Raw genomic sequence first — 27,924 nt, 5'->3', positions numbered from 1 at the left:
CCGAGCCCCCGGCTGACGCGGGGCACTGGCACGCTCAGCCGGCAGCGCTGGCCCCGCTGCAGGAGGGCTAATCCGCAGGCTGCAGAGGAATCACTCACTGACCCAGGGAAGGGAAAGCCCATTTATTTAGGCTACTTGAATTTGGCACGCACAGAACATATCCCAGTAACGCATGGGAGGCTAAGGGGTTTGTTTTGTTTTTTTCTTTTTTCTTCTTCTCTACAGACATAGAGGAAAACTCTATGCAACTCCCATGTACACACCGCACAAAGGAAACAGCTTTAAGCAACCACCGGTGAAACGTGGAAGCCTTTTAAGATCTCTGGAGCTGGCACAGGAATGTTCTCTACCCCCCATACAAAAGGCATTTCAATTTCAGGTCAGACTGTCTAGGTGATATTTCCATGCATTTCTACAGAAGTAAAGAAGCTAACAGACAAAAAGCCCAGATCAAGCCATATTAGTCAGGCTGATTGGTTCTACCAAGTTAGATCAATAGTGATTATGAACAAATGGACCAAGTGACCAAAGCCTGAGGCTGAGAATACCACTTTTTGAGATGTGGTTTCTTTTCACTGTACTACCCATAGAACTGGAGCACTCTGATAGAAGTATCTGCATTTGTAGAAGCCTCAGAAGCATCTGACCCACTAGTAAGTGTGTATTAGAGAAACGAAGGTAGTTCTAAATTAAACTATGTCAACAGAAAAGTAGTTGATAGAATCCCTCAGGCTGAAGGAGAACTCAAGGCACTTCATAACAAGAACATTGAACCTCTAGAACAAGTGAACCTTTAAATATTATTACTGCACCGTGAGTTTACAAGAGTGGATTAGGACTATTTCTCCAGAAAAATGTGTCTATTTTATGTCTGTTTCACTTCAGGATTAGCCTTTATTAGTACTGCTCTGCAACTGCTAGCACTAAGAATTTAACCCAGTTTTTGTGCCAACAGGTTGTTTTAGCCTAACTTTCACTACAGGTTTTCAGTTTTGTATAAAGTGGTTACAGGGGAAACTGTTTCTGAGTTTGGCCATTTGACCAGCAGCCTCAAAAAGACTGACTGAATTTTGCTTTTTACAACAAAGAAAATTAAGAACAGGAACCAGTTTGTTCTCACCCCCCCACCCCCCACCCCCCCCTTTCATCCCATGATACATTGACACTTTGCAGCTTTGGACCAACATTTTTGGAGACCTTTAGTGTTAATCCATTGGGGACAGTATTGGGCTGCTGGACAACCAATGCAAATACTAATAAACCAAGAGAAATCCTTAGATTTGATTTGTTGAGGGTCATTTGTACATACGAGCTACATCTCCAAAATGTGCTTTATTCTACCAGACAGCTTCCCTGCAGTTAGTGAAACCCTTGCCTAGAGTGGTTGCTTTACATAACTGATCTATTAAAACATGGAATGCCTGTAGAGTTGTGGCACTGCATGACATCTACAAGGGACTTGCTTCAAAAGCTACGACCAGGGAGCCTCCTGGCTTCTCAGCAGTGCAAGCTCGGGGCAGGTCCTCTGGCCCATTTGCTTGGCATTCATGCTTTATGCCTAAAAAAAGAGGCAAAACACTCAATGTGGTATTCCAGCATGCTAGTAATCAATCAAATGTACTTGGTAGTAACATTAGAAGAGGCAATCGGGTCACCAAGCAGGTAAGCCCTGCCTTGGCTTAGGCATTTGGATGGTTTTCTCTGACGTGTGTCAGAGCAGACCTCTGGCTACACGCCAAATAGCAATGCAGAAATACCGGGGAGAACGTTTTCACTACATCCGTGCTCAGACTGTTCCCCTTTTCACTGCAGGCTCTCTCAGGAGCGCATCTCTCCTTTCTAGGGCTACCCTGGGTATGGCGGGTGAGGAAGCTACACGCAGGCAGGCTCCAATGGCTGACTCAGCTCCCGCTGGCTCTGGAGAGGTGGGTGGAAGAATCAGAGTGAGAATCTGGGCTGTAGAGACCAGAAAGGCTTTGCTGCTCCAAGGGATCAACAATGGATTCTTTTTTTGGAGATCAGGGAGCCCAACCCAAGCCCGTCTGATGTGGAGAAAAGCTGAATTTCTTCAGGATTTCTTTTTTTTTTTTTAACTTCCACCTGTGCAGCACAGCCTCCCTGGCTAGTTCGAGTCCACTGGCCAGCTGTCGTGTGAAGGCTGGCACTGCTGCACAACGATCCTGTCTGTCTTGCAGGCTGCGAGATTTTGGCCCAGTGCAGCAGGAGGAACTGAAGGGGGTCAGCGCTCCCTGGCTACAAGCCACGCCGACTGAGCATGAAATCTCTGAATGCTGCAGCAACATGTTTACTCCTTGGTTAACGGTGTCTGACAGGCTGAACAGAACTTTGCTTCTCCACGTGGAGATGCAATGCCCTTTGAAATGAGTAATCACAACCACATCTCTAAATCAAGCGCATTGTTAATTACTACTGTTGCACAGGATGTTTGAGATCATGTCTTTCAACAGACACAGGCTTGAACGTCCTCTGCCACAGCAGCAGCTCTAGAAGGAATCTAATGGTTTCTAGCCTGTATGGTGCAGATGTGCTGCTCTGCATGGTACAGCTATGGTGTCACAGACACTGCAAAACCTGCTCTTGGCCTGCGCACAGTTCTAGTGCCTCTAAAATTCAGTCAGACAGTGTAAGTTTTAGCCAGAGCTCATTTGAGCTGCATCACGGGGCATTTCACTTATGAAGTTCTCATCTCTCACTAGTATCTCAAAAAAACCAGCCATCCACAACCAAAAACCAAAGGCCAATCCAGCATCCAGCTGCTTTGGGAGGTGGCGGGAGCAGCTGACGGGGCTGGAGAGCATTTGCCAGCCGTCAGTGACGCCCTTGCCCTAAGCTGGTGTGGTGAATTTTGATCTAAGTCTGACGTGGTGGCAGTGTGAGGTCAGCAGCTCTGTTGGTACCAGCGCATTGTTGGGGTTGCTAGGTGAGGAATGCAGGGCGCTCAGCTCCGCCCCGGTCAGCTCCGGGGCACATTGGTCTGGCCCTAAAGCCAGCAGAAGGACATGGGTACATGTTCTCTGGACCCTCATTTCTGTTTCCTGCCCGGAAGAGGAAATCCATCCCTTTTCACCCTGCAGGTTAGGAATAATCCCTCTGTCCCGATGGGGACCATCCCAAAGTGATGCTGCGTTGTCAGGAGGGAGGGGGCTGGCACCAGCTGTGCTGGGATGGAGCCGGCTGAGGCCGCTGAAATCCCAAAGGACTGGGATGGACCAGGATAGCGATGCCTGTAGTATCAGCTGGGATCTCGCGCGGTGCCCTGGTGTAGAAAGTTGGTCCTGCCGGAGGGAGGCTGGTTCCAGCTGGCGTTGGCAGCCTGCCCGCCTGCCGGCTCTCTGCTGCTTTGTCTGGGATGCTTGGCGAGGCGGGCAGGGAGAGCTGGGCTGCTGATTGAAACAGCCCTCAACAACCCCCCTGGGGGTTGGAGACGACGTTTCCATTGCACTGTCACCCCCTGGCTGCACCAGTGCAGATTCGGCTGTGAGTGAGTTCGCCGCTGTCGGCTGTGAGAAAGGGAAAGGCTCTGAGGTCTCTCCCTGTGAGCACTGAGGTTTTGAAAAGATGCTGATCTCCTTAGTTTTATTCTTATTTTTGCCTCCTCCCTTTCCAGCCACTCCCTCCGTCCCCAGCCCACAACCTCTTAAAGAGGAAATTCAATGATGTTTACAGTTAAGCGCGGGGATGGGAACTTCTGATAGCCGAGGGCTTGATGCATTGATCACAAGAAAGCGCAGCCTGGCACCTCCTGGGGAGTGCCCCTGCGCAGATGAACTGCCTGACTGCAGCATCGGGGGGGGGGGGGGGGGAGTTGTGAGCCACATGGAGGTGATGCCCATGGGGGAAACGCACGAGTGGGACAGTGGGGAAGAGACTGGCTTCCAGACTCGGGACGGGGTTCGGTTAGCGATTAAGAAGAGTGGAGGCAGCAGTATCTTCCTCCGCGTGGGGTTGCACCCTGCCTGCCAGGTCTCAGACCAGGCAGTACAGTCTCCGTTGTGGCTCCGTGTGTTATGGGTGGAGAACCTGAGCGTGGAGAGGAGGGTGGGAACGGATGCCCGCCAGTTAACAGCAGAGGTGGAAAGAGAAGCACCACATCCAGTGCTCCCTTTGCAAGTCTCGTTTCTTCCTGTGGGCATCTGCTGGGGAGATGAGATGGTTAATGACCATGCTTTTGCTTTTTTTTGGCTTGAACTTAGGCCTTTTCCTGGTGTTTGCATTGCAAGGAGATGGTAGCGTCTTGGTTCTCTGTGTGGCGTCTGTAGCATCATTGCTGGGGTGGTTCTCATCACTGGAGGCTGGGAGCAGCGACCCAGTGGGATGTGGTCACTGTGTGTCCTCCCTGCCAGGCTGGGCAGAGGCCAGCAGTGCTGCAAGCTGCGGGTGGCAAAGGGAGGCGGCCAGGGCTGTTGCAAAGCTGGGGAAAGCTCTCCCGTGCATGCTTTCCCCTTCCAGGGGGGTGTTTTATTCCAAAACTGAGACCCTGGATGCACTATGGGTGCAGAGATAAGGCCAGGTGGCCCAGGGAGAGCCCAGGTCTTGTCCAAACTGTACCAGGCAGTCTGGAAACGGGCTCTCTTACTGCCGCAGGGCTGCAGGTATTGCCCAGGGTTGTGCAAAAGCGTCCCATTGGACATGTCATGGGCACTTTGCTCGTGGCTGTCTCTGATTGCATCCCTGCTTTTTTCTTCCCCCTCTTTGGTTCTTCTGGAGCTTGCTGCAGCCAGTGCAAGCAGCCCCTGCGGTGTGGCTGGAGCACTGTGTGCAGGCAGCGCAGCGGAGGAGCGCAAACCTGGGAGGGGGCGGGGGGTGTCAGCAGGTTGCCCACACAACACAGATGGACATGGGAAACTCGCTGCTCACAGAGAGGCCGTTGCGCCTCTTTGTTTTCCCCACTGTTTGCGGCGAATGAAGAGACGGGACGCAGCTTGATGCAAGCAAATGTCAGTTTATTGTACAGAAACACGAGTTTATAAACACTTTCAAAAGCTGCGCATTTCAAACTAATTGGTTCTTGAAGCTAAGCACTGCATACCAGGCAATCCCTGATTGGTGGTTAACTACCAGCAATCAACAGCAAGGTGTTACCTTTCCTTGGCGCCATCCTTGGCGCCATCCGTCTCCCACTCCCCTGTGCTCTGCAAACATGCCTCATCATGTTAATTGTTGTCTAGACAAGCTCGAGCAAATTCCCCTCAGCTAACTGATTGCCGCGCATGGTCCCAGTTTGCAGACCGCTCCTGCATCTCCCCCTTCCTGTTGCACAAAAAGAACCTTTGAAACCGAACAAGTAAAAACAAGGTATAAGTAATAGAACAAATAAAAAACTGAGACATATTATCAGTGTCAAAATAACCCACTGTCTTTGTTCCGTACAATTTTACAATTTCCCCTTTTTGTTTTTGAACAGCTAGTACCAGGTTTGCCATGTTCTGCAGGGCCCTTGCAAACATGACAGCAACCAAGGTAATAGCAAACAAACAATACTGCCAATTGATTGAATGAATGCCAAAAAGGCTGAAATTTTCTCAGATTTTGATAACATGTTGCTGCAATGGGGCGCCTAAAATCCACGCAGCACATACCATCAAAATCCTCACAGCCATGTCCCTGAACCAACAACAAAAAACAGTGGCAATTTTGACTCACATTCTTAACTGCCTACCAAACAAGGTGATTTAACTCTTTAATGCTTTCCCTGCTGTTACTCTGGGTAAGATAAGAACCGCTGCGACACGTTCCCATCATAGCCTCCTACTACTTTAACATCTACAGAAAAACAATTATCGACAAAGTGTAAACAATATCATCTTCTTTTGGATTAATATTATACATAGGTGGAAGGGCACACCAAACAAGAACTGGTTCAGTCAAAAAGTCCAAAACATAGCATGCCTTCTCTGAACATACCTCTGGGGTCATTCCCTTCATTCCCTCTTTTTTATGCAAAGAGAGACACTTTACCATAACAGAGAAGCCCCTATTTACATCTCTGAGCCAGGACACAAACCGCAGCTGTATGCGCCACCAGGCTCAGGGCAGGAATCATTCATGTAGTTACATAGCTATATATCTCTACAACTGTGCAGACACCTATTAAACACTAAATAATCATGTTTATCTTTCCTATTCTCCTTCACAATACCTAGTTGTTCTCTCATTATGAATCCTCCATTCCCCACATCAGTGTCAATGGAATCATTGTCCGAGTTGTCCTGTGAGTTGTCCTGTTCCCATGCTTAGTCCAAGAGTATTACCTTTGTTAAGTGGTTTGATCCAGGGTGATAGTGTTCGTTCTAGGCGCTGTAAAAAGCGAAATCTATATTCTATGTCCTGATTTTGGGTATCTAACATTAATGCAAAACAGTAATCCTCACACAGTTTTTATTTCATTCTGTAGGGTCAGTGTCGCTATCAGTTGTCTGCGGTAAAGGTTCACGGAAAGGTCTTACATTCTTTGCTGGGATCCATCTGGGTCCTTTTTCTGTGGAGACACAAGCATAACCTTTTCCCCATGTAACAAGAGGATATGGTCCCATAATTTTACCTGTTTCTGGATCTCGGACCAATACTGGGGCTTTAACCCGTGCCTCGAAGGAGGCATTTGCAGTGAAATGTCGAACTATCGGTGGGTTGTTATCTATTAAAGAACAATTCAAAAAATTAAAAACATACAATGCTTTCTGTAACCGTTCCTCCGGAATAGCCATTCCCATTCCCCCTTTTTGTTGTTGTAATAAACGTTTTAGAGACTGATGAGACCGTTCAATGAGAGATTGACCGGTGGGGGAATGAGGAATGCCAGTAATATGAGTTATGCCCCATAGGGCAAAAAAGGTTTTTATAGTTGTTGAAACATAAGCTGGACCATTATCTGTCTTTATCTTTAAGGGAATACCCAATGTAGCAAAAGCACGCATTAAATGTCTACGAACATCTCGTGCCTTTTCCCCTGTGTGACAAGAGGCAAACAAGGCACCTGAAAATGTATCAATGGAAGAGTGGATATATTTAAGGTTACCAAATTCAGAATAATGTGTGACATCTGTTTGCCATAATTGTAGGCTTTGTAATCCTCTAGGGTTAACTCCTGCAGCAATTGATGGGAAAGAATGTTTTAGACAATCAGGACAGACAGCAATAATATTTGACGCTTGGTGAGAAGTAAGGTCAAACTGTCGTTTAAGAGCTCCAGCATTTTGATGGAAAAAGGAGTGACTCAGTTTAGCTTGTGCAATACGGTCTGGCAGTACTTGAACTGGTCACGTCAATAGATCAGCTCGTCGGTTACCTTCTGCAAGAAAACCAGGTAGTGAGGTATGAGACCTAATATGCATAACAAAATAAGGTGCAGATCGAGAGTCCAAAAGGAAAATAAGTTCCTGTAACAGGGTAAAAAGTTGTGAATGTGAAACATTTCGCAGCACAGAAGCTTCAGCTCGTGTAACAATACCTGCAACATAAGCAGAATCAGTAACAAGATTGAGTGGTACGTTCCATTTTCGGAAAACACGAACAACTGCATTCAGTTCTACTATTTGAGGTGAACCGGAGACTGTCTCTATGTCCGAATCCCATTGTCTCCGTTGATCATCCCACCATAGAAGAACAGATTTATGTGATTTGCCTGATCCATCTGTAAAGACAGTAAGTGCCTGTAAGGGTTGTTCGCTTCTTCTGGGTTTTAACATCAGACGAAAGTCAATGTTAAACAGTTTGTGTGAAGGTGGATGGGAAGTTATTTGACCTGTATAGTCAGCAAGTGCCATAGCAAAGGTGTCTGATTGCTGATAAAGCCATTGTAAGTATACTGTTGTTATTGGTAGACAAATACAGACAAAATCCTTCCCTGATAAGGTTAACAGGCGTGATCTAGCTTTAACAATCAGAGAGGCAAACATTTCATGTTGTGTCAAAATAGTTTTTGTAGACTGGTTAGGTAAAAAGATCCATTCAATAATTAACAGGGGGTCTGAGTTCTGAAGGTCCCATTGAAATATCAGGGCATGAGGCTGTCGTGCAGGGTTTAAAATAATCAAGTAAAAAGGTAGTTCAGGAGCCCATCGGTGGGCCTGTCGAGAAGCGATAGCTGAGGCAACCTTTTGTAAAGATGTATCTGCTTCAGAGTTAAGACTACGTGGAGAACAAAGATTAGTGTCCCCTTTTAGTAGGTCAAACAAAGGACCCAAGTCTGTATTAGAAATTCCCAATAATGGTCGAACCCAATTTATTGTTCCCAGTAATTTCTGTGCATCATGCAGGTTTCTTACATTGGTATTGATCTGCAATGGTTGAGGAACAATAGTGTGTGCTCTTATTCGCCAGCCCAGATATTTCCAAGGGGGAAACTTCTGGACCTTTTCTGGTGCTATACAGAGACCTGCCGAATTCACGGCATCTGTGACAAGGGCTACAGCTTTCTCCATGACTTCGTGATGTTGTGCTGCCACTAAAAGGTCATCCATATAATGATACAATAACACAGTAGGCATAGCATTTCGGACAGGAGTATTTTTGCAACGTACCATTGACACATTGTAGGGCTATTTTTCATACCTTGTGGCAGTCCAACCCACTGATATCTCTGCAATGGAGCTTGCATGTTGATGCTTGGAATGGAAAAGGCAAATTTTGGGGTATCATCTATATGCAATGGGATACTGAAAAAACAATCTTTAAGATCTATGACAGTTAGATGCCAATCTCGAGGGATCATAGTTGGAGACGGGAGACCAGGTTGGAGGGCTCCCATATCTTCCATAGCATCATTAATTTTTCTGAGATCATGGAGCAAGCGCCACTTGCCAGTTTGTTTTTTAATAACAAAAACTGGTGAATTCAATGGGCTGGTAGAGGGTACAATATGTCCTTTGGACAGTTGTTCTGAGACTAAGTTTTGAAGTGCGCGAAGTTTTTCCAAAGGAAGGGGCCATTGATCCACCCAAATAGGAACATCAGTTTTCCAGGTTATTTTCAGGGTGTTGCACACTTCAATGGCCCCATCTAAAAATGTGTACGGATGGACATTCCCCATTGTGACAATACATCACGTCCCCACAAAACCATAGGGACAGGTAGCACAAAAGGTTTAACAGAAGCCACATGTCCCTCTGGTCCTTGAATTCGAATTAGTTCCAAACTCTGACGACTGTTACCGGTCCCCCCTATCCCAGCCAGTGTCTGAGAGACATTAGTCAGTGGCCATTGCGGAGGCCATTTGGCTTGAGAAATTACTGTGACATCAGCTCCAGTGTCAATGATCCCATTTAGTGCTATTTGTTGGTCATTGTAAATAAGGGTACACTGATACATAGGTCGCTGTGGAGAAATAGATTGTACCCACAAAATGTGAGGCAACCCTGTAGAACCAAAACCTCCTCTCCTCTGCAGAGGGTGATCAGTGGTAAGAGAGCTTACCCCTGCCGGGATCAGAATCAATTGCGCTATTCTACTACCTTGAGGTATCGTACAGGGTGGAAATGGAGTCCATGCCATGATTTTGATTTCGTCCACACTGTCAGAGTCAATAACACCTGGTAAAACAAATAGACCAGACAATGTTGTGGAAGATCTACCAATTAACAGAGCTTGTGTATCAGGGGGTAATGATCCTTTGACATTTGTTGATAATAAATGAACCGAGGAATCGAGCAACGTTACTGTGTGTGAGGTTGCCAGGTCCAATCCTGCGCTGCCTGAGGTTGCTGGACAGAGACTTGAGGTGTCGGTGCTTCTCTCCGAGCTTGTTGAAATGTCAGCTGTGGCACTTGTGTCTGCGCGCGTCGCTGCCCCGCGCTCCGCGGTCGGTTTCCCTGTATCGGTTGTCCCTGGAAATCATACTTAGATCGACATCGATTAGCATAATCACGCCCTTTCCGACATGTCGGACAAACTCCAGGACCAGGAGGTTGTTGTTTATTCCCCGCAGCCCGAGCAAGACAATTTCTCTTTAGATGACCAGGCTTACCACAACCATAGCAATTCCCCACACCACACATCGCTGCAAAAGCAGCAGCCATAGCTTCAAACTTGTGGTCAACCGTACCGATTCGGTTACATGCTTCCACCATTTCCACCAGAGTGGGGTTTGGGTTGGGAAGAGACTTCAGTAGCCTTTTACAATCAGCATTAGCATTTTCAACAGCTAGTTTTGTTAGCAATATATCCCGAGCTTCCGCATTATCTACTTGACGTTCCAAAGCCTGTTTTAGTCTACCAATAAACTGCATATAAGGTTCTCGAGACTCCTGAGTGATGTTAGTAAAGGCTTTTTGTGGCTTTTGTACGTCAGGAACCTGGAAAAAAGCCTTTTTCGCCTCTTCTCTAATTGCCTCGAGAGTCGCACGGGGGCAGTGTTGAGCCCATGTTACCGGATCAACATGTGCACCGGTGCCCGCAAGATGTTCTATTGTCAGTGCAGCTAATACAGGATCATTATGATTAACATACGTGAGCAGGAGTGCTTGCAATCCTCCTTTCCAATGCGACTCCCACAACGTATACTGAGTCGGGGTTAATAGCAATCGTGCTAAGATTTCAAATCATGAGGAGTCATGATATAAGTATCAAACACAGAAGATAACAGACTTATAAAATAGGGAGAAGAAATACCATGTTCTGTGACTGTGCGGCGCAGTTTTTTAACAACCGAAAAAGAAAGAGGCTCCCATCGTGCTCCCCCTGCCCGACCCTGAGAATACAAGACCGGAGCAACTATAGTTTTAGCCATTTCTAAATCCCCCTCCTTTAAGGCTTGTTTCTTTATTTTTGTCCACACATCACGTAGATCAGGAGGGTATAAATCAGGTTCTTTTTCACAGTCTATCGGTCCTGCGTCAAAAGGATCTTCTTCTGGCGGATACCCCACTGCATTGACACCCAGGGGTCTAGAGCACTGTGACTTAGAGGCTGATAAGGAAAGAGCTATAGGAGCTTGCGATTCCTCCTCCTCTCCTTCCTCTGCTTTCATAGTCTCAAAAATAACTCTCCATGAAGAAAGCAGACGGTGGGACTCAATATTGCCTTTTGTCGCAGAATCCCATAATTTCACCCCTGTGTCGTCCCAAAGTTCCCGCGTAAAAATTGTAGATGCAGTCACTGCGGGCATATTTACTTGCACCCACTTGAGCATTGTTTTAAGGTCTTGCCCAGAGATATTTTTCTTATGTTTATTAAGAAGACCTTTCATAAGCTCGTAAACGTCTCCTTCTGGGGACGAAGCCTGATTCCCCGTTACGGATTTCCCACAGCTCACCTCTCAACTCCGGAGGGATTTCTGGCCGGCTCCTGCTTCCTTTCAGCAGATCATTCAAAGTTCTGTGGGATTCGCTGCATGTCGCTCAGATAGGCGATTCGAGAGCCCTTCACTATAGATCCTTAAACGGATCACGTCGGGGTCACCAATTTGCGGCGAATGAAGAGACGGGACGCAGCTTGATGCAAGCAAATGTCAGTTTATTGTACAGAAACACGAGTTTATAAACACTTTCAAAAGCTGCGCATTTCAAACTAATTGGTTCTTGAAGCTAAGCACTGCATACCAGGCAATCCCTGATTGGTGGTTAACTACCAGCAATCAACAGCAAGGTGTTACCTTTCCTTGGCGCCATCCTTGGCGCCATCCGTCTCCCACCCCCCTGTGCTCTGCAAACATGCCTCATCATGTTAATTGTTGTCTAGACAAGCTCGAGCAAATTCCCCTCAGCTAACTGATTGCCGCGCATGGTCCCAGTTTGCAGACCGCTCCTGCAACTGTTGTTCTGGTGTCTTGCAGGCACAGAAGAATAAGGCAGGATGGGTGTCTATGACCCTCAGATGCTGAAGGTTGTGCTCTTTGGAGGTTTGATGCTGGTATCGGCCATTGGGATCTTCCTGGTGTTCACCTTCGTGGAGAAGGTCCTCCGTCCTTCTGAGGAAGCCTTGGCCAAGCAAGGCAAAGGGCTTAAGAAGACTCAGCAGAAGGAAAAAGAGAAAAAGAAGAAAGAGGAAGCTGTTGAGAAAAAAGGAAAAGGAAAGAAAAATCAAGAGAAACCTAATGGACAGGTCCCAGAGGCGCACCAAAGTGCTCCAGTGGTCAGCTCTGTCACCATAAAGAAAAGCAATGTTCTTCCAGCCCATGAGGAGCAGAAGCATAATGGACCTGTCAAGAAGGTGGCTGCATCCAAGAAGAAGAGCGAGCCAGGTAAGGCCAAGTTCCTCTGCATATATCCCCGTCGGGTAAGCCGGCAGAGGGATCGGAGAAGGGCTGGAGTCATCTCGTTCCCTTAGCAAAGAGCTGGAACGAACCTACCTGGTGAAAGGCAGGAGATGACCTTGCTGCTCTGCATCACTGGCACCGCTGCATGGAGCGACAGTCCCCCAGCGAGGCTGTGTCACGATGGAGTCCAGCTTCTGATGCCCACCATGTCTCTGCTCCCTGGCATTAGCAAAGCGTGCCCAGCTCCGTCTGGAATCGCTCAGTGTGATGGAGGGTGGTGGCAGGGCGGCAGGAGCAGTAGCAGAGCCAGGCAGAGGTGGCAGCTGGCTCAGGGAACACTTGTCTGTGGTGGGTGCCGTCCCCAGCACTCGTCACGTTGCTTTCAGTTAGAGAGGTATCAAACTTGGCTGTGGAAATCTGGGCGGTTGCTGGCGTGAAATGACAGTTATGGGGTTGAAGTCAACTGAGGTGATGCTACTCAGCCCTGCCGTTGGCTCAAGCGCTCCCAAACCCTCCTCTCTCCTCCCCAGCACCTGCGGACTCGGATGGGCCCCTCTACCTGCCCTACAAGACGCTTGTGTCCACAGTCAGCAGCATGGTGTTCAGTGAGGGGGAGGCCCAGCAGCTCATCGAGATCCTGACGGAGAAAGCGGGCATCGTCCAGGACACCTGGCACGCGGTAGGGCTGCCAGCAGCGTCGTGTCCACCAGGGCTGGGCCAAGCCTCCGGGGGTGCGGAGGGGCGAAGGCAGCCCGTTTTCGGGCAGGCTGTCCCCCGAGGGTCAGCCTTAGAGACGGGAGCTGAATTTTCCCCTGGAGCAGAGGGCAGGACCCTGTGCGTGTGGGGTGGAGGGGTTGGATGCGAAGGTGGTGGTCCCCGCTGATGTGCCACCCTGTGCCGGCAGGCCAAGCAGAAGGGTGACCCTGTCACTGTCCTGAAACGCCAGCTGGAGGAGAAGGAGAAGCAGCTCGCCACTAAGCAGGAGGCTGCAGCCGCTGCCAGAAACAAGGTGGAGGAGCTGAGTCAGGTAAGTGCCGCGCAGCCCTCCCGGCATCCCTGGCACAGGCTCTGCGCCTCACGGCTCGCCATGTGCCTCCCTCTCCCACCGTCTTACCCGCCCTTGGAGGTGAAGCCCAGGGGTTCTCTGGGCCCTTCATCCATTTGCTGTTTTCTCCCCAAAAAGGGGAGGAGATGCCCACCTGAGCTCCTCTCCTGGGCCTGATCCAGCCCGGGGAGGCACGTGCCCTGTTGGCAGCCGCAGCAGGAGCGGGCTAAAGCCGTGCCCGTAAGAGACTGCAGCTTTCTGCTGCTCTATGGAGGACAGTAAAGCCCTTCTCATCTCTTGCCAGAGCCCCTGAGCTGAGAAGGTGTTGAACAGTCGCTTTTTAAGGAGCCTGATCCTATTTACAGCCCCCTTGCCTGACTCAGCCCCTTGCCTCCACCTCTCGTTGGGTGTTGAAGTTAGAAGGGACCCCCGGCGCGTCGTGCTCAGCACCTCCTGCCCCGCAGCCGCCAGGACCCTGCTGCAGCAGGTCCATCTGCCTGCAGGCAGGAGAGGAGAGGGCGAAGCCACCCTGTGCACTGAGTGCTGCGCTAAACCCCGGCCTGTGCAGGCAGCCCAGGGCAGCGGCACGGCATCACCCAGCCGGCCAAGAGAGCACCCCTGCCTTGGCAGGGGGCGGAGGGGGAGTCTGTGTTTCATTTGTGGGGGTGTTTTCTTTTTTTAGGTTTCCTGCTTTGCCGCAAACTTGTTGTGATGATGTTGATCCTGGGGCCGGGGAGGGGAATAAAATTCCAGGCCCTCACTCCTGTCTCTTAGCTGGCCCAATGTGGAACAACAGTGGCATCCAGTGGCCACTGAGCCCAAAGCTTAATGCAGGAGGAAATGTAAGTGCGGACGGTGTAGCTGGGCCTGGGGGCAGCGCCGAAAGGGTTACACTTCTTAAAGTCTTCTGAGCTAGGAGGCCACTTGGTTCGAGTCCCCTTAAAGCAGGGAAGTTCCTACGCTGAAACTGACCGGGTGGCTTCTCTCCTCGAAGGAGCTGGCGGCCGAGCGGGCCAAGGCGACAACCCTGGAGGGCAAGCTGAAGGAGCAGCTGCTGGCCCGCGAGCAGGAGATGGCAGCGGTGCAGGCACGCATGCAGGCCAGCTACCAGGACCATGTCAGCGAAACGCAGCAGCTGCAGGGCAAGGTGAGCCCCACGCGGTGCTCTGCAGCTTCCTCCGCTGGCTGCCGGCTGGCCCTCGGTGGCAGCTGCCTGGTCTTTTGGAGAAGACCAAGGTGGACGAGGGGACCAGAGCCTCGGGGAGGGGCGAGAGCCCCGCAGTGCTCCTGAGCCGTGGTGCTCACGCTAGAAGAGGGATGTGGGAGCATCCTCACGGGATGCAGCAGCCGCAGGGGCTGTCAGCATCAGCAGACACCTCGCTGTGGCTTCCTTGCCAGTCCCTCTTGCCCATGGAGTGGGCTCCTCAGGGGAGAGCTGAGGGGCTGGCAGCGGCGGCATTAACCCCTGTTGGTCTCTCCCTAGATCCGCACCCTGCAGGAGCAGCTGGAGAATGGCCCTAACACGCAGCTGGCTCGCCTGCAGCAGGAGAACTCCATCCTGAGCGATGCCTTCTGCCAGATCAGAAGTCAGATGGAGAGCAAGTAAGACTAGGGGTGGGGGTGGGGGTTGAGCCTGGGGCCGCCCTCTGGCAAGCCCTGGGGGTGGCTGTCCATCATGATTGGCCACCCCCTTTCTTGAGGGTGCTTCTACAGACGCCCCAGCTAGCTGGAGGTAGAGGAGGGAGTGAGGAAGAGATTGCCAAATGGCTTTTGTGGGCCTGGCAGGGGAAACAAGGATGCTTTTCCCAAGTGGAAGGGCAGGGGAAGCCCTCTCTGCTTTGGAGTCACCTGTGCTGATGCTAGCGGAGGGGGCAGAGGGGACCAGAAGGCGCTGCAGCATTTCTCCACACTTCGGAGAGCTTGTGCTCACCAACTTCAGAAGAAATGTCGCTGGCTCTTTGATGGGAGCGGTGCTGCAGAGAACCGAGACCTGCCTGGTGCATACAGAGCAACCAGGAGCTAGGGGGAAGAATTTGGCACTCTGTTTTTGTAGAAAGTCTGAAATGGCTGGTGATTAACAGTGGTCAATTAATTACAGAGCAGACTCCAGCTGCTTAGAGTGCTTCCTCCTGTGTCTGGGAACACAGATCCTTGCGTCTTCTATTTCATGAGAAAGGAATGTCTCCTGTGATGGAAACGGAGCTTTTGAAATTGATGTGTCAGCTCCTTCCACCCCATCCCTGAAGGACCAGGCGTGTCCGAGAAGCAGGCCAACACAACCGTTGAGATGTTTCAAGCCCTGTTATCAGGCCCACAGGAGGATGTGTTCCCCCTGGGTAACGCCAGGGATGCTTGACTGGCCTGCGGGCTGCAATAACGCTGCTTCTGTTGGTGCAGGCAAAACGCTGAGGTGGCCAGGTTACAGGAGTGGTGCGGCAAGCTGATGAACGAGCTCTCTGAGAAGTCAGAGGTGCTGCAGCATGAGAAGCAGCTGAGGAAGAGCTGGAAGATGAAAGTGGCAGCCTTGGAGAGGCAGATGGAGCAGCTGCAGGTCAGGCAAGCGCCTGCAAACCTGCTCCCCCCGGGTGTGAGGGTGGGGGGGGAAGCCTAGGTGGTGCACCGTGCTGGGTGGTAGCCTCAGGTGAGAGAGGAAACCCAGTGGCCCCTGCCAGCGGGTGCTCACGAGGACGTGGGTGCTCCCTCTCGACTCTGAAGCCCTTGGTGCAGGAGGTAGAGCTTGTGGCTTTGTTGTTGTCACCGGGGTGTGGCTGGATTTGGGTTTTTTAGGGGTGTTTAAAGGACACCTCCCAGGTAGAGCCTCTGAGCACACCGCTAGAGCAGTGGTGCATCGCTGGCTTGTGGCTACCGAGGCAGCTCAGTGGAGACCTGAGGTGACCCGAGATGTTTTGGAGGGGGGAGTGTCACCAGACGGCCAAGGGAGACTCAGGCAGATGCCTTCTTTTGACTCCCATGTAGGAAAAACTAGGAAAAAAAAAAGAGAAAGAACCGGGGCCAGGCAGCAAGCGAACTACAGGAGCGACTGAAGGTTACCCAGGACCAACTGGCCAAAGGGAGAATGAAGAAGTGTAAAGAACAGCTTCAGGAAACGGTACTGGTGGTAGCCACAGCCATCCCTCCCCTTGGTGCTGGTGGAGGGCAGGGGGAAGCGCCTGTCAGGCAGCGGTTGAAAACCGGAGACAAGGTGGCACTTGCTGCCAGAAACCATCTGGGTGGCTTTTGGGAAGCTCTGGGAGCACAGGAGATGGTGGTCATGGTTCTCCCTTCTCAAAAGGCAGGACCTGGCCCATCTGTGAAACGCTTTGATGCTTGTGTTACCGAAATCTCGGAATGAAGAACTTATCGACACCAATGTGATGTAGATAAGCAGACACTTCTTTATTGACGAGTCCTCTCACGATCAACGCACACCAGGTCCCACACTCAGATTCCATATATAGAACTTATTCATACATATTCATACATATACATATTCATTAAATATTCATGCATAATCATAACATTTCCCATAAATCATTTACATACTCTCCTCCTATATCCGATTCTGCGCAGTAAAGCTTAGAAAGGTCTAGAAATGGGTCTGGGGTACGATTTGGGTAGGTGGTATATGAGTCGGTGGTCGCGATCTCCCCCTGCCGGAATTACCTTTTACTAAAGTTCACAGTTTCTTGGCAGGCACCTACAAGCTGTTCCAGTCGACTCTCCCCAGTTCCCATTAATCTCATCCTCTGACATTTCAATGCACCTCTACGTAAAGAAGACTGGTTAAGTACAAAGGAACCTTTCAACCCTAAAGTTATTACCTAAGTTTTTCCACAATAGTTCCAGGCCCTTCTTCTAGCCTTGGTACAGGACGTACAAAAGATGTCATAACTACTTCTACTATATAGCTGTAAATTTTCCATAAAAATTTTCTTATTCCTCTATATTTTAATTCTATTAAATGATTTTATAAAATCAATCAATCAATCTAATATAATCAATCAATCTTAACTTATTAACAAATCGATAACATTTCCCCCCTTTGAAAGTGTTGAAAATCATCATTTCAATACTTTCACATTATTCATACATCTTTTGTTTCAACATATTTTGGTGATGGATCATATCTTGGTGAAATGGTTGGTACTTCTCTCATAATCATACGATTCACTGCAATTCTATTAGTAAACTGTTTCTTCAGACATGCTTATACTAGCATGCTCATCAAAAAGACAACTAGCAACAGAAACAAAGTTTTAATTATAGATTGTATCCAAGAGCTCAAATTCCATCCCAGTTTGTTAAAAATTTTTCCAAACCAATCTTCTGACATATCCTTTTGAATTGTTTCAGTTTCTTTTTCATTTTTTTTTTCCCAATAGGTCTAGATCATGTTCCACATCCTGAGTGACATTTGGAATGTGGACACAACAGTGGTCCAGTTTATCTTTGAGATATCCACACACTCCATGTTCTTTAAGCAGGAGCCTATCTAGTGCCATTCTATTTGTAAAGTCATTCTGGAGGTCGCCTGTAATTATATATTCAATTCCTTAAACCCCTTTTTGTTAACGTTTGCTAATTTTTCCACTTGACCAGCTAACTGATAGAGCCATGCTCTGTTTCTATATGAAGCTGTAGGATTTAAAAGTGATTCAAGTGCCCAACCAGTTTTCACTCCTATAAATGGTTCATTCCAAATATCATCATTTATCTCAGATCTCTTTATTCGTTTAGATTCTAAATTCTCTAAGGATCCTTTAAATGGTGATTTCTTCCAGATTGGACACAATGTTGGCATGCCTAATGTGATTTGTTTCACCTTACCATCTAATGGTAGGTGTGTTGTCCAGGTTCCATCACTTAATGCCCAAACTAAATGTCCTGGACTTCGAATAGTAGATTTTCTACAACTAAACAAAGTTCCTCTTCTGACTGTAAAAGCGCTGGTTAAATTTAGAGTATTCTTAAGACCTCGACAAAAACAACCAAATTTTAAAACAGTGGCCTACAGAGGAATTCTTTGGATTACTAAGTCTGCATTACTGCAATCATACACTTTTTCACATTTCCACCATGGCACTATTTTATTTTCTTTCTCTCCCAATGTAGTTGACCTATCATCTACCCAGGGTAATACTGAAAAAACTTTTCCATCCCATGTAAAACACCAAGGAGTTCTTGATATATATTGAAAATGGGAAAATATGGACATAGACCATATAGAGTCCCACTGGTCTACTAATTGGGTGCTTTGGCCAGTTTCGTTACACTTCCATTCCATAACACTTTTGCTCACATTGGTTTTAAATTGTTCATCATAAGAACACCATCCTACATTCTTAAATCTCCCTATTTTGGTAAAAACATGATTTAACAATTTTTCACAATCTGCCAGACTACCTGGAGTTTTCCATTGTTTTCTAGTGACTTTCACTTGTTCATACCATTGAGTCACTGGCCTCTGTTCACAATAATTGGTCTCATTTTTATGTTCCAGGTTAGTCAAATTCATGGTTAAAATTCCCCATGGAATAGATTCACCTACTGCTCTTGGTATAGGTAAACAAGCAGTGATCTGCGTGATGTTTTGTAAATTGGCAAATTCTTTAATTAATCCTACCATCAAATTTTCCTCAGCCATTTGTTTGGGAATGTCAATCACTTGTTCTGTTTCTATTTGTCTTTTGTTCCTATTCACCAAGTCATCCCATGATCCCACCAACACTATCAACCAAAAGAAAATCCAAAAACCAATCATAACTTGATCTGCAAAATTAGACATGTTCCAAAGTCAATTTTTAAGTCTCTGGGTCACGTTCCACAGTCCTCCACGGAGTAGATGCCTTCTTTATGGTGCTTTCTTCACTCGAGTATAATGTATCCAAGCATCCGATTCTGCAATTTTGATAGCTGTAAAAGTGGTTAGCAGTATCTGGAAAGGTCCTCTCCAGTGCTCCTGCAAAGGTTCAGAGGTCCAAGTGTTCACATAGACATAGTCTCCTGGTTGGAAATCATGCACTGAATTTTCCAGGGATAAAGGTCTATTCCAAATTACTGCACTTCAAATCACAGCCAAAGTTTTCCTTGGAAAAAACAAATAGTTATACACATCTTGTTTTCCTTTTACATATATGTTTGGATTTGGTTCTGGAGACTCATATGGTTTTCCATATAATAATTCATAAGGACTGACTGAGGTTCCACTCTTTGGTTGTACTCTGATTCGTAATAATGCCAATGGAAGTGCCTGAGGCCACTTTAAACTAGTTTCTTGACAAATTTTACTTATTTGTCGTTTTAACGTTTGATTCATCATTTCCACTTTCCCACTAGATTGTGGCCTCCAAGATGAATGTAAATCCCAATTAATACCCAATGCTTTGCTAACACTTTGGACTACTTCAGCCACAAAGTGTGGACCTCTGTCAGAGGAAATTCCAATAGGAACTCCAAATCTTGGAATTATTTCTTGTAATAACCACTTCACAGCCTCTTTTTGCTTTTGTGGTGCGACAGGGAAGGGCTTCTGGCCATCCTGTAAAAGTATCAACCCTTACCAGGATGTACCGGTACCCATTTTGTCTAGGTAACTCTGAAAAATCTACTTGCCAATAATCTCCAGGTTCTGTACCAGATTTCAGTCTACCCATTTGAACCTTTTTCTTAATCACTGGATTATTTTTCAAACATACTTCACACTTTGCAGTTACCATTTTAGCTATTCCCAACATCTTAACTGATATTATTTGCTTTCGTAAAGATGTTACTAAGGCTTCTGCTCCCCAGTGACATTCTTGATGTCTTGTTTGAATTATCTCTCTCATCCCAAGAGGTGGAATTACTACTTGTCCATTAGGAGTTATCCACCATCCAGCTAAGTTTTTCTTAGCACTTAATAACTGACCCAATTTGTCATCTTCCTCTGAATATCTCGTTTTTTCCCTAGGAAGGGTTACTGTTTTAGAAGGAATTATTGCCATTTGCAATGCTTGTTTCTTTGCTACCTTTTTTTTGCTGTTTTATCAGCTAAATTATTTCCAATTATTATTTTTATATTTCCAATGTGATGTGCCTTACAGTGCATGATTGCTACTTGATCTGGCTTTTGAACTGCTTGTAATAATCGTAATATTTCTGTTTGATGCTTAATGTTTGATCCTTGAGAGGACAATAGCCCCCTCTCTTTCCACAAAGCTCCATGGACGTGCACTACCCCAAAGGCATATTTTGAATCAGTCCAGATATTTACTCTCTTGTCTTTGCTTAATTCTAAGGCTCGAATTAAAGTAATGAGTTCTGCCTTTTGGGCTGATGTGGTACTCGCCGATGCTCCTGCTTCTATAACTGTAGTCTCTGTTGTTACCGCATATCCGGCGTATCGGACTCCTTGTTCCATAAAGCTGCTTCCATCATTATACAATTCCCAGTCTGGTCGCTCCAATGTCACATCCTTCAGATCTTCACGACTGGAATAAACATACTCGATGGTAGCCAAGCAGTCATGTTCCAGTCGTCCTTCTTCCTGTATGGAACTTAAAAACACTGCAAGATTTACCAGGTTAGTTGTCTTTAGAATCACATCATCCTGTTCAGTCAATACCACCTGGTACTTCATCATTCGGCTGGGGGACAGCCAGTGTCCCCCCTTCTGTTCTAGGACAGTTATCACCATGTGTGGAACATAGACTGTTATTGTTCTTCCCAAAGTCAATTTCCGAGCTTCTTGTATGAGCATCACTGTTGCGGCCACTGCTCGAAGGCAGTTTGGCCACCCTTTACTCACTGTGTCCAGTTGTTTAGAGAAATATCTGACTGGTCGTTTCCAGCTTCCTATCCTCTGGGTTAACACGCCCAGTGCAAGGTGTTGTCTTTCATGTACGAACAACTGGAAATCTTTGGTTAGATCCGGCAGTCCCAAGGCAGGTGCAGACATTAAGGCACGTTTCAATTCTACAAAAGCCTTTTGCTGTTGTGGGCCCCAGACAAAGGGAGAGTTCTTTTGGGCCTCGTACAGCGGTTTAGCTATTAGCCCATAGTTCATGATCCAAGGCGACACCACCCAGTCATTCCCAAAAATGCTCTGAGTTCATGAATATTTCTCGGCTCAGGTATACCACAAATAGCTTCTTTGTGATTTTTTTCCTAATTGTCGTTGTCCTTTTAAAATCTCAAAGCCGAGATATATCACAGTCTGGCAGGCTATTTGGGCTTTCTTCCTGGATACCTTATACCCATTTAGTCCCAGGAAATTCAAAAGGTCAATAGTCACCTGTATACAAATAAATCTTTCTTTTGTAACAATCAATATATCATCCACATATTGTAAAAATAAATGTCCAGGTCTTGGTTTGTCCTGTTTCCAGATTTCAAATTCCTTAGCTAAATGATTTCCAAAAATAGTTGGACTGTTTTTAAATCCTTGGGGTAATCTAGTCCATGTCAGCTGCATCTTTTGGTTTGAGGATTTTCCCATTCAAAAGCAAACAGTTTTCTGGTTTCCTTTTCCAAAGGTACACAAAAGAAAGCATCTTTTAAATCAAGCACTGTGAACCACTGATAAGTCTCCCTTAACGCTGTTAACAGTGTATAAGGGTTTGCTACTACAGGATAAATATCCTTAACTATTTGATATACTGCTCTCAAGTCTTTCACCAGCCTATATTCACCCGAGGGTTTGGTTTTTGGTTTTTTTTTTTGGTTTTTTTTTTTTGTTTGTTTGTTTTTGGTGGGGTTTTTTTGTTTTTTTTGGGGGGGGCTGGTAAAATAGGAGTATTATACTCAGATTCACATTATTCCAAAATTGTATACTCCAAAAATTTATCAATCAATTTCTTCAATTCCTGTCTCACTTCTGATTTGATTAGATATTGTTTAATTCTCGCTGTTCCTGCGCCTTCCTTCAAATCTATTTTAACAGGTTCTGCTAGTTTCGATTTACCAGTAATATTTGTTTCCCATACAGTAGGGATCACTGCCAAATCCACCTCCGGTGGAATTTCTTGTTCCTTTACCTTTTTTTGTATCATCAAGATTTCTCCCGTTTTTGACTCAGGTATTTTCAAGAGAAGTTCTCCTTCATCAAAAACAATCTGTGCATTTAATTTGGATAACAAATCTCTTCCTAAGAAGGGTATCGGACATTCTGATACATACAAAAATTCATGTGTAATTATTTTATTTCCAAATTTCAAATCTATGGGTTGTAGGAATGGCCTGTTTTCTTCTTTCCCTGTTGCTCCTTTTATATTGGCTGTCTTTGTTCCAATTTTTCCTTTACAAGTATCTAATACTGAAAGTGTCGCCCCTGTATCTACTAAAAATTTAACTTCTTTATCTCCCAGCTTAATTTTAACCAGAGGTTCAGCTGGGCTCCCCTCCGGTCCCCTTCAGTCATCTAAAACCATTATTTTGGCAAGGTCGTGAAAAGCACTCCTGTTTCTGGGGCAGTCCTTTTTCCAGTGTCCTTCCTCTTTACACAAGGCACACTGATTTATTCCTAAGAGGGTATTAAATTTCCGATCACCACAATTCATATACCCTCCATGCCACTTCCAACATTGCATTTAAACTTCTTGAATTCTCTCCCTCCAGTTTCTGGAGGTTTTTTTTTTGTTTTGTTTTTGTTTTTTTTCTTATATCTGGTGCCGATTGCCCCATAAAAATCAAAGCCAATTGTATCTGTGCTGCCTCTGTTTCCACTCTCAAATCAGTGTATTTTCTAGCAGCTTCCTTTAATCTTTCCAAAAATGCTGAGGGAGATTCATTTTTATCTTGTCTTACTTCATATAATTTAGACCAATTCAAAGATTTAGGCATGGCATGTCTAATCCCATACAAAACCCACTTTTGATACCGCTTCAATCTTTCTCTATGTGCCACATTATTTGGATCCCACTGCGGATCCCCAGATGGAAAATTCTGTTCTATTGTTCCACCTGTTATTCCACTCATCACATCCAACTCTGCCTGTGTTTTGCCAGCTTTTAATACCATTTGTTTCTCTGTATCATCTAACAAATTATCCAAAATCACCTGTAAATCACTCCAGTCTGGATTCTGTGTTCTAATTATATAATCTACCACCTTGCCCACTTTTTCAGGATCTTCTCTATAGTTTCCTGCTGCCTGTTTCCAAGTCATCAAATCCGTAGCTGTAAAAGGTATTTTCACATAGACTGGTCCGTCGCTGCCAATTCCCTGTCGCAGGGGAGCTATTGTATGGGTCTGTTGCCGAGTTCTCCGTGAAACAGGAGTATGAATTACAATCTCCGATAATCTCTCTCCCACATCTCCTGTTCCACTGCTATCTGGTTCAGTCACCGGTTCTTGTATCCTTAATTCTCGACCCTGATTCATTTCTCTCCTAGGAGGGGATATATCTAACTCTGGTCCATCGTCATTCTCAATAACAGTGCTTTTCTTCAAACAACCTTTCCCAATCTCACAAGTTGTACAACACTTTTTCACTTTCTTATTATCAGCGGTTACAGCCATTACTAAATTATCTCCAGTAGTTAACTTACATTCCTCCTGCCAATCCTTTCTTTGTCTCAAGTAAAAGAACAAATCCACATATGGCATTTCACTCCATTTCCCTTCTCTTTTACAATACAACATTAACTGCAAAATAGTGTTATAATTCAGTGTCCCGTTCATGGGCCACTTTTCCTGATCTTCTAGTATATATAGTGGCCACCAATTATTACAATACTCAATCATCTGGCTTTTTGGCAAATCCTCATATAAATCTCCCCAATGCGCTAACAAACATCCCAATGGAGAATTTTTCGGGATTTTATCAGTTAACACAAGATTACCCAAGCTTCTACTTTTAAACGACCGAGTTAACTTAGTTGCCATGGTGTAATTACCCACAGTACAATACATAATTATTCAACTCTGTCACTCCGATCCGCGGATCCACACTCCACACTCGCTTTCGTTTTCAATTATACGTCTCACCCTTACAACCACACTCACACTTTCCCACAGTTGCTTTAAACAAGCATATAACACAATTTTATACCTCTTAATTTTCTTCTTAATACACAGACTCACAAAACAACAGAAAGACAAAAATATAACACAATATTATACCTCTTAATTTTCTTCTTAATACACAGACTCACAAAACAACAAAAAAAGCACTAAAACTTCTAACTTCTTGTTAGAGGCACTACCTTAGAGAACACTATAGCATATAGTTTCTCTTGTCTACACTTTTGTCCAACCCTGCAATAGCTTTTGCTTATGTCTTACGGGCAGACGCCTAGGCTTCCACTTCCACAAGGATCCTTTTAGTCCAACCCTGCAATAGCTTTCGCTTATGTCTTACGGGCAGACTCCTAGTCCTACCCTGCGCAGGTCTTTCACTGCGTCTGACAGGTAGACTTACTCAGTGGGACTCCAACCCACTGGTGGGACTCCATCCCACTCTTTCCCATACACTTATTATAGTGGGACTCCTGCCCACTTCCTCTAGTGCACTTACTTACTACAATTAAAAGAAGAAGTGTCTTACCAAAAAAAATCCAGGGAACGTCGCGAAGAGCCTTACGGATCGGGGATCGATGGGTATCCCCGAGAAATCCTCGGTGCCGGCTGGAACCGATCAGGTCCCCGACTCCTCCGGTCTCCTTCAGCGAGGTCCCATCTGGGTTGCCAAAACTGTTACCGAAATCTCGGAATGAAGAACTTATCGACACCAATGTGGTGTAGATAAGCAGACACTTCTTTATTGACGGCCGGGTGCGTGAGCGAGTCCTCTCACGATCAACGCACACCAGGTCCCACACTCAGATTCCATATATAGAACTTATTCATACATATTCATTAAATATTCATGCATAATCATAACATTTCCCATAAATCATTTACATACTCTCCTCCTATATCCGATTCTGCGCAGTAAAGCTTAGAAAGGTCTAGAAATGGGTCTGGGGTACGATTTGGGTAGGTGGTATATGAGTCGGTGGTCGCGATCTCCCCCTTCCAGAATTACCTTTTACTAAAGTTCACAGTTTCTTGGCAGGCACCTACAAGCTGTTCCAGTCGACTCTCCCCAGTTCCCATTAATCTCATCCTCTGACATTTCAATGCACCTCTACGTAAAGAAGACTGGTTAAGTACAAAGGAACCTTTCAACCCTAAAGTTATTACCTAAGTTTTTCCACAATAGTTCCAGGCCCTTCTTCTAGCCTTGGTACAGGACGTACAAAAGATGTCATAACTACTTCTACTATATAGCTGTAAATTTTCCATAAAAATTTTCTTATTCCTCTATATTTTAATTCTATTAAATAATTTTATAAAATCAATCAATCAATCTAATATAATCAATCAATCTTAACTTATTAACAAATCGATAACACTTGAGCTGCCATGAGAATAAGGTTGAGACCCAGTTGAGTAACCCACCTCTCTTTTCCTTCTCCAGGGGGAAGAGGACAGTTTGAAGGAAGGGACTTCAGCTTGATGAGTCTGTGACCTAGACCTTACTGTCAGCTTACCAAAATGCCTTACACATTCCTAAAACTAAAACTAAAAATATATGCCTGATTTACTGTAGAAAAAAGTTGCAAGCCATTTGTGACCTAAAACCTAGTTTTGAAACTTAAAAAAAAACCCAAACACAAAAACCCAACCAGTAAACACTGGAGGCATATGTTTGTAAGAAAATCTTCATACTGTTTTGTACAACTACCGTTTGTTCCCAAGGGCACCGCACCGACCACATCGGGGCAGGCAGAACCCACAGATCTGTGAAAAGGGAAGACTCTGTTTGTACATCAACTGGTGAAATTATTTTTTTTCTTTCTTTTTTACTTTTTTTGGTTTGTTTTGGGTTTTTTTGTTTGTTGGAGTGCAAGAAGTGTGAAAGTGAGACCCAGCATGGAAGGAAGCCTCTCTTTGATGGGTGGCTCTTGGCACGTATCTTTTTGTGTATTTCTGGGTGTCGATGCATTTACAATGATGTAGTGAAAAGAGCTTATCCTTGCTTCATTTTCCCGTTATTATTTACTAATTTTTTATTAAGTTTGCAAGCCAGCCAGGTGTTTGGGGTCACTGAAGAAGGACCCTGCTGTGGCCGGGAGCAGATCCTTTATTCCCCGCCTTGCTTGCTGTGCTGCAAACAGCCATCCCCTCTGTTTTTTCTCCAAGATACGCAAAGGAGAGAAGCCTTCCCTTCCAGCCACGAGTGTCCTCACACTGGCTGCACCCCGAGGTCCCCTGCCATGGGGTCAGGCTGAGCGTGGGGACAGGGCACAGCAGCGTGAGCGTGGGGACAGGGCACAGCAGCACAGCCTCGCCAGCCCAGCGCAGGCTGCTCCTGCTCTCTTAAGCCTCAGCGCACCCCTGAAATTCTGTCCCTGCGGGTGCTGTGTGGTGGAGGTCCTTGGGCACTGCCTTCTCTCTCCCCTTCTTGTGGCTTTCCTTTTGAAACTCCACACAAAACCACCCTTTTTTCCCCAGGTTTTCTTCTTTTTAAATAATTTTTCTTTTTTTTTTTTTTTTTTATTTCAAGTTGGTTTATTGGGAAATGGCAGAGACCACGTCACAGCTTGGTGCCTGCCTCCTCACAATAAAGCTGCTGAGCCTGGTGCTGACATCAGTGGGATTTGAGGAGCTGGTGGGGGGAAAAGGCCCCCAGAGTACTTGGTACCTCTGGGGTGTGTGAAGAACCAAGGCCAGGAAGGGGGATGAAGGCCAGACCCGCCTCCATTTTGTTCCCAGAGAAGTCTGCGTGTGCTCAGCCTCTATATTAGACACACCAGAGATTCCACGCAGGCAGGACTGGGTAGACACGTGTCCTGTCCCCCCAGCACTGCAGCTTTGGGGGTCATGATGGAGAAGGGACGTGCAAATCACACTTGGGCTGTGCGGTATGTGCATGACCTGTCTCTGGTCAGGCAAGAAAAAGGGGTCCTGCTGAATTCTGGCTGAGGGAATGGCAAGCTGAGAGCCCACCACCCACCACCACCCCTACTGCCTGGTGATTAACAGTGGTCAATTAATTACGGAGCAGACTCCAGCTGCTTAGAGTGCTTTCTCCTGTGTCTGGGAACACAGATCCTTGCGTCTTCTATTTCATGAGAAAGGAATGTCTCCTGTGATGGAGGAGCTTTTGAAATTGATGTGTCAGCTCCTTCCACCCCATCCCTGAAGGACCAGGCGTGTCCGAGAAGCAGGCCAACACAACCGTTGAGATGTTTCAAGCCCTGTTATCAGGCCCACAGGAGGATGTGTTCCCCCTGGGTAACGCCAGGGATGCTTGACTGGCCTGCGGGCTGCAATAACGCTGCTTCTGTTGGTGCAGGCAAAACGCTGAGGTGGCCAGGTTACAGGAGTGGTGCGGCAAGCTGATGAACGAGCTCTCTGAGAAGTCAGAGGTGCTGCAGCATGAGAAGCAGCTGAGGAAGAGCTGGAAGATGAAAGTGGCAGCCTTGGAGAGGCAGATGGAGCAGCTGCAGGTCAGGCAAGCGCCTGCAAACCTGCTCCCCTCAGGGAGATGGGGCGGGTGGCTGAATTGTGTGGGATCCGTGGGGCTGGCCATGGGGAGAACTCGGGGGGAGATGAGCGTCCGCATTTGGATAGCGAGCTGCCTGGCGGACCTCTTCATTGCCTCCTGCCCCCTGTCAGTTTGTCACATGCAATGAACTCTATT

General features: G+C 46.5%; 1 protein-coding gene across 1 annotated transcript; it reads left to right on the top strand.

The window, feature by feature from the left end:
- The first annotated feature begins 11,797 nt into the window (after positions 1–11,797).
- On the top strand, positions 11,798–26,261 carry LOC308070975 (ribosome-binding protein 1-like). Its single transcript, XM_080405810.1, has 8 exons — positions 11,798–12,196; positions 12,742–12,890; positions 13,116–13,238; positions 14,251–14,403; positions 14,740–14,858; positions 15,654–15,807; positions 16,233–16,365; positions 25,696–26,261. Exons 1-7 carry the CDS (start codon positions 11,809–11,811, stop codon positions 16,344–16,346), a joined length of 1,200 nt encoding a protein of 399 aa, XP_080261936.1. The 5' UTR covers positions 11,798–11,808; the 3' UTR covers positions 16,347–16,365; positions 25,696–26,261.
- Positions 26,262–27,924: the final 1,663 nt, after the last annotated feature.

Source organism: Falco punctatus, assembly GCF_963210335.1.
Source record: "Falco punctatus genome assembly, chromosome: 10".
Taxonomy (NCBI): Eukaryota; Metazoa; Chordata; class Aves; order Falconiformes; family Falconidae; genus Falco; species Falco punctatus.
The sequence above is the reverse complement of the archived record's forward strand: the minus strand, read 5'-3'. Positions and strand labels throughout refer to the sequence as shown.

Coding starts and splice junctions, on each gene's coding strand:
- LOC308070975 (XM_080405810.1), top strand. CDS start 11,809: ATGGGTGTCTATGACCCTCAGATGCTGAAGGTTGTGCTCTTTGGAGGT. Junction 13,239..14,250: donor AGGTGGAGGAGCTGAGTCAG/GTAAGTGCCGCG, acceptor CTCTCCTCGAAG/GAGCTGGCGGCCGAGCGGGC. Junction 14,859..15,653: donor AGAAGTCAGATGGAGAGCAA/GTAAGACTAGGG, acceptor CTGTTGGTGCAG/GCAAAACGCTGAGGTGGCCA.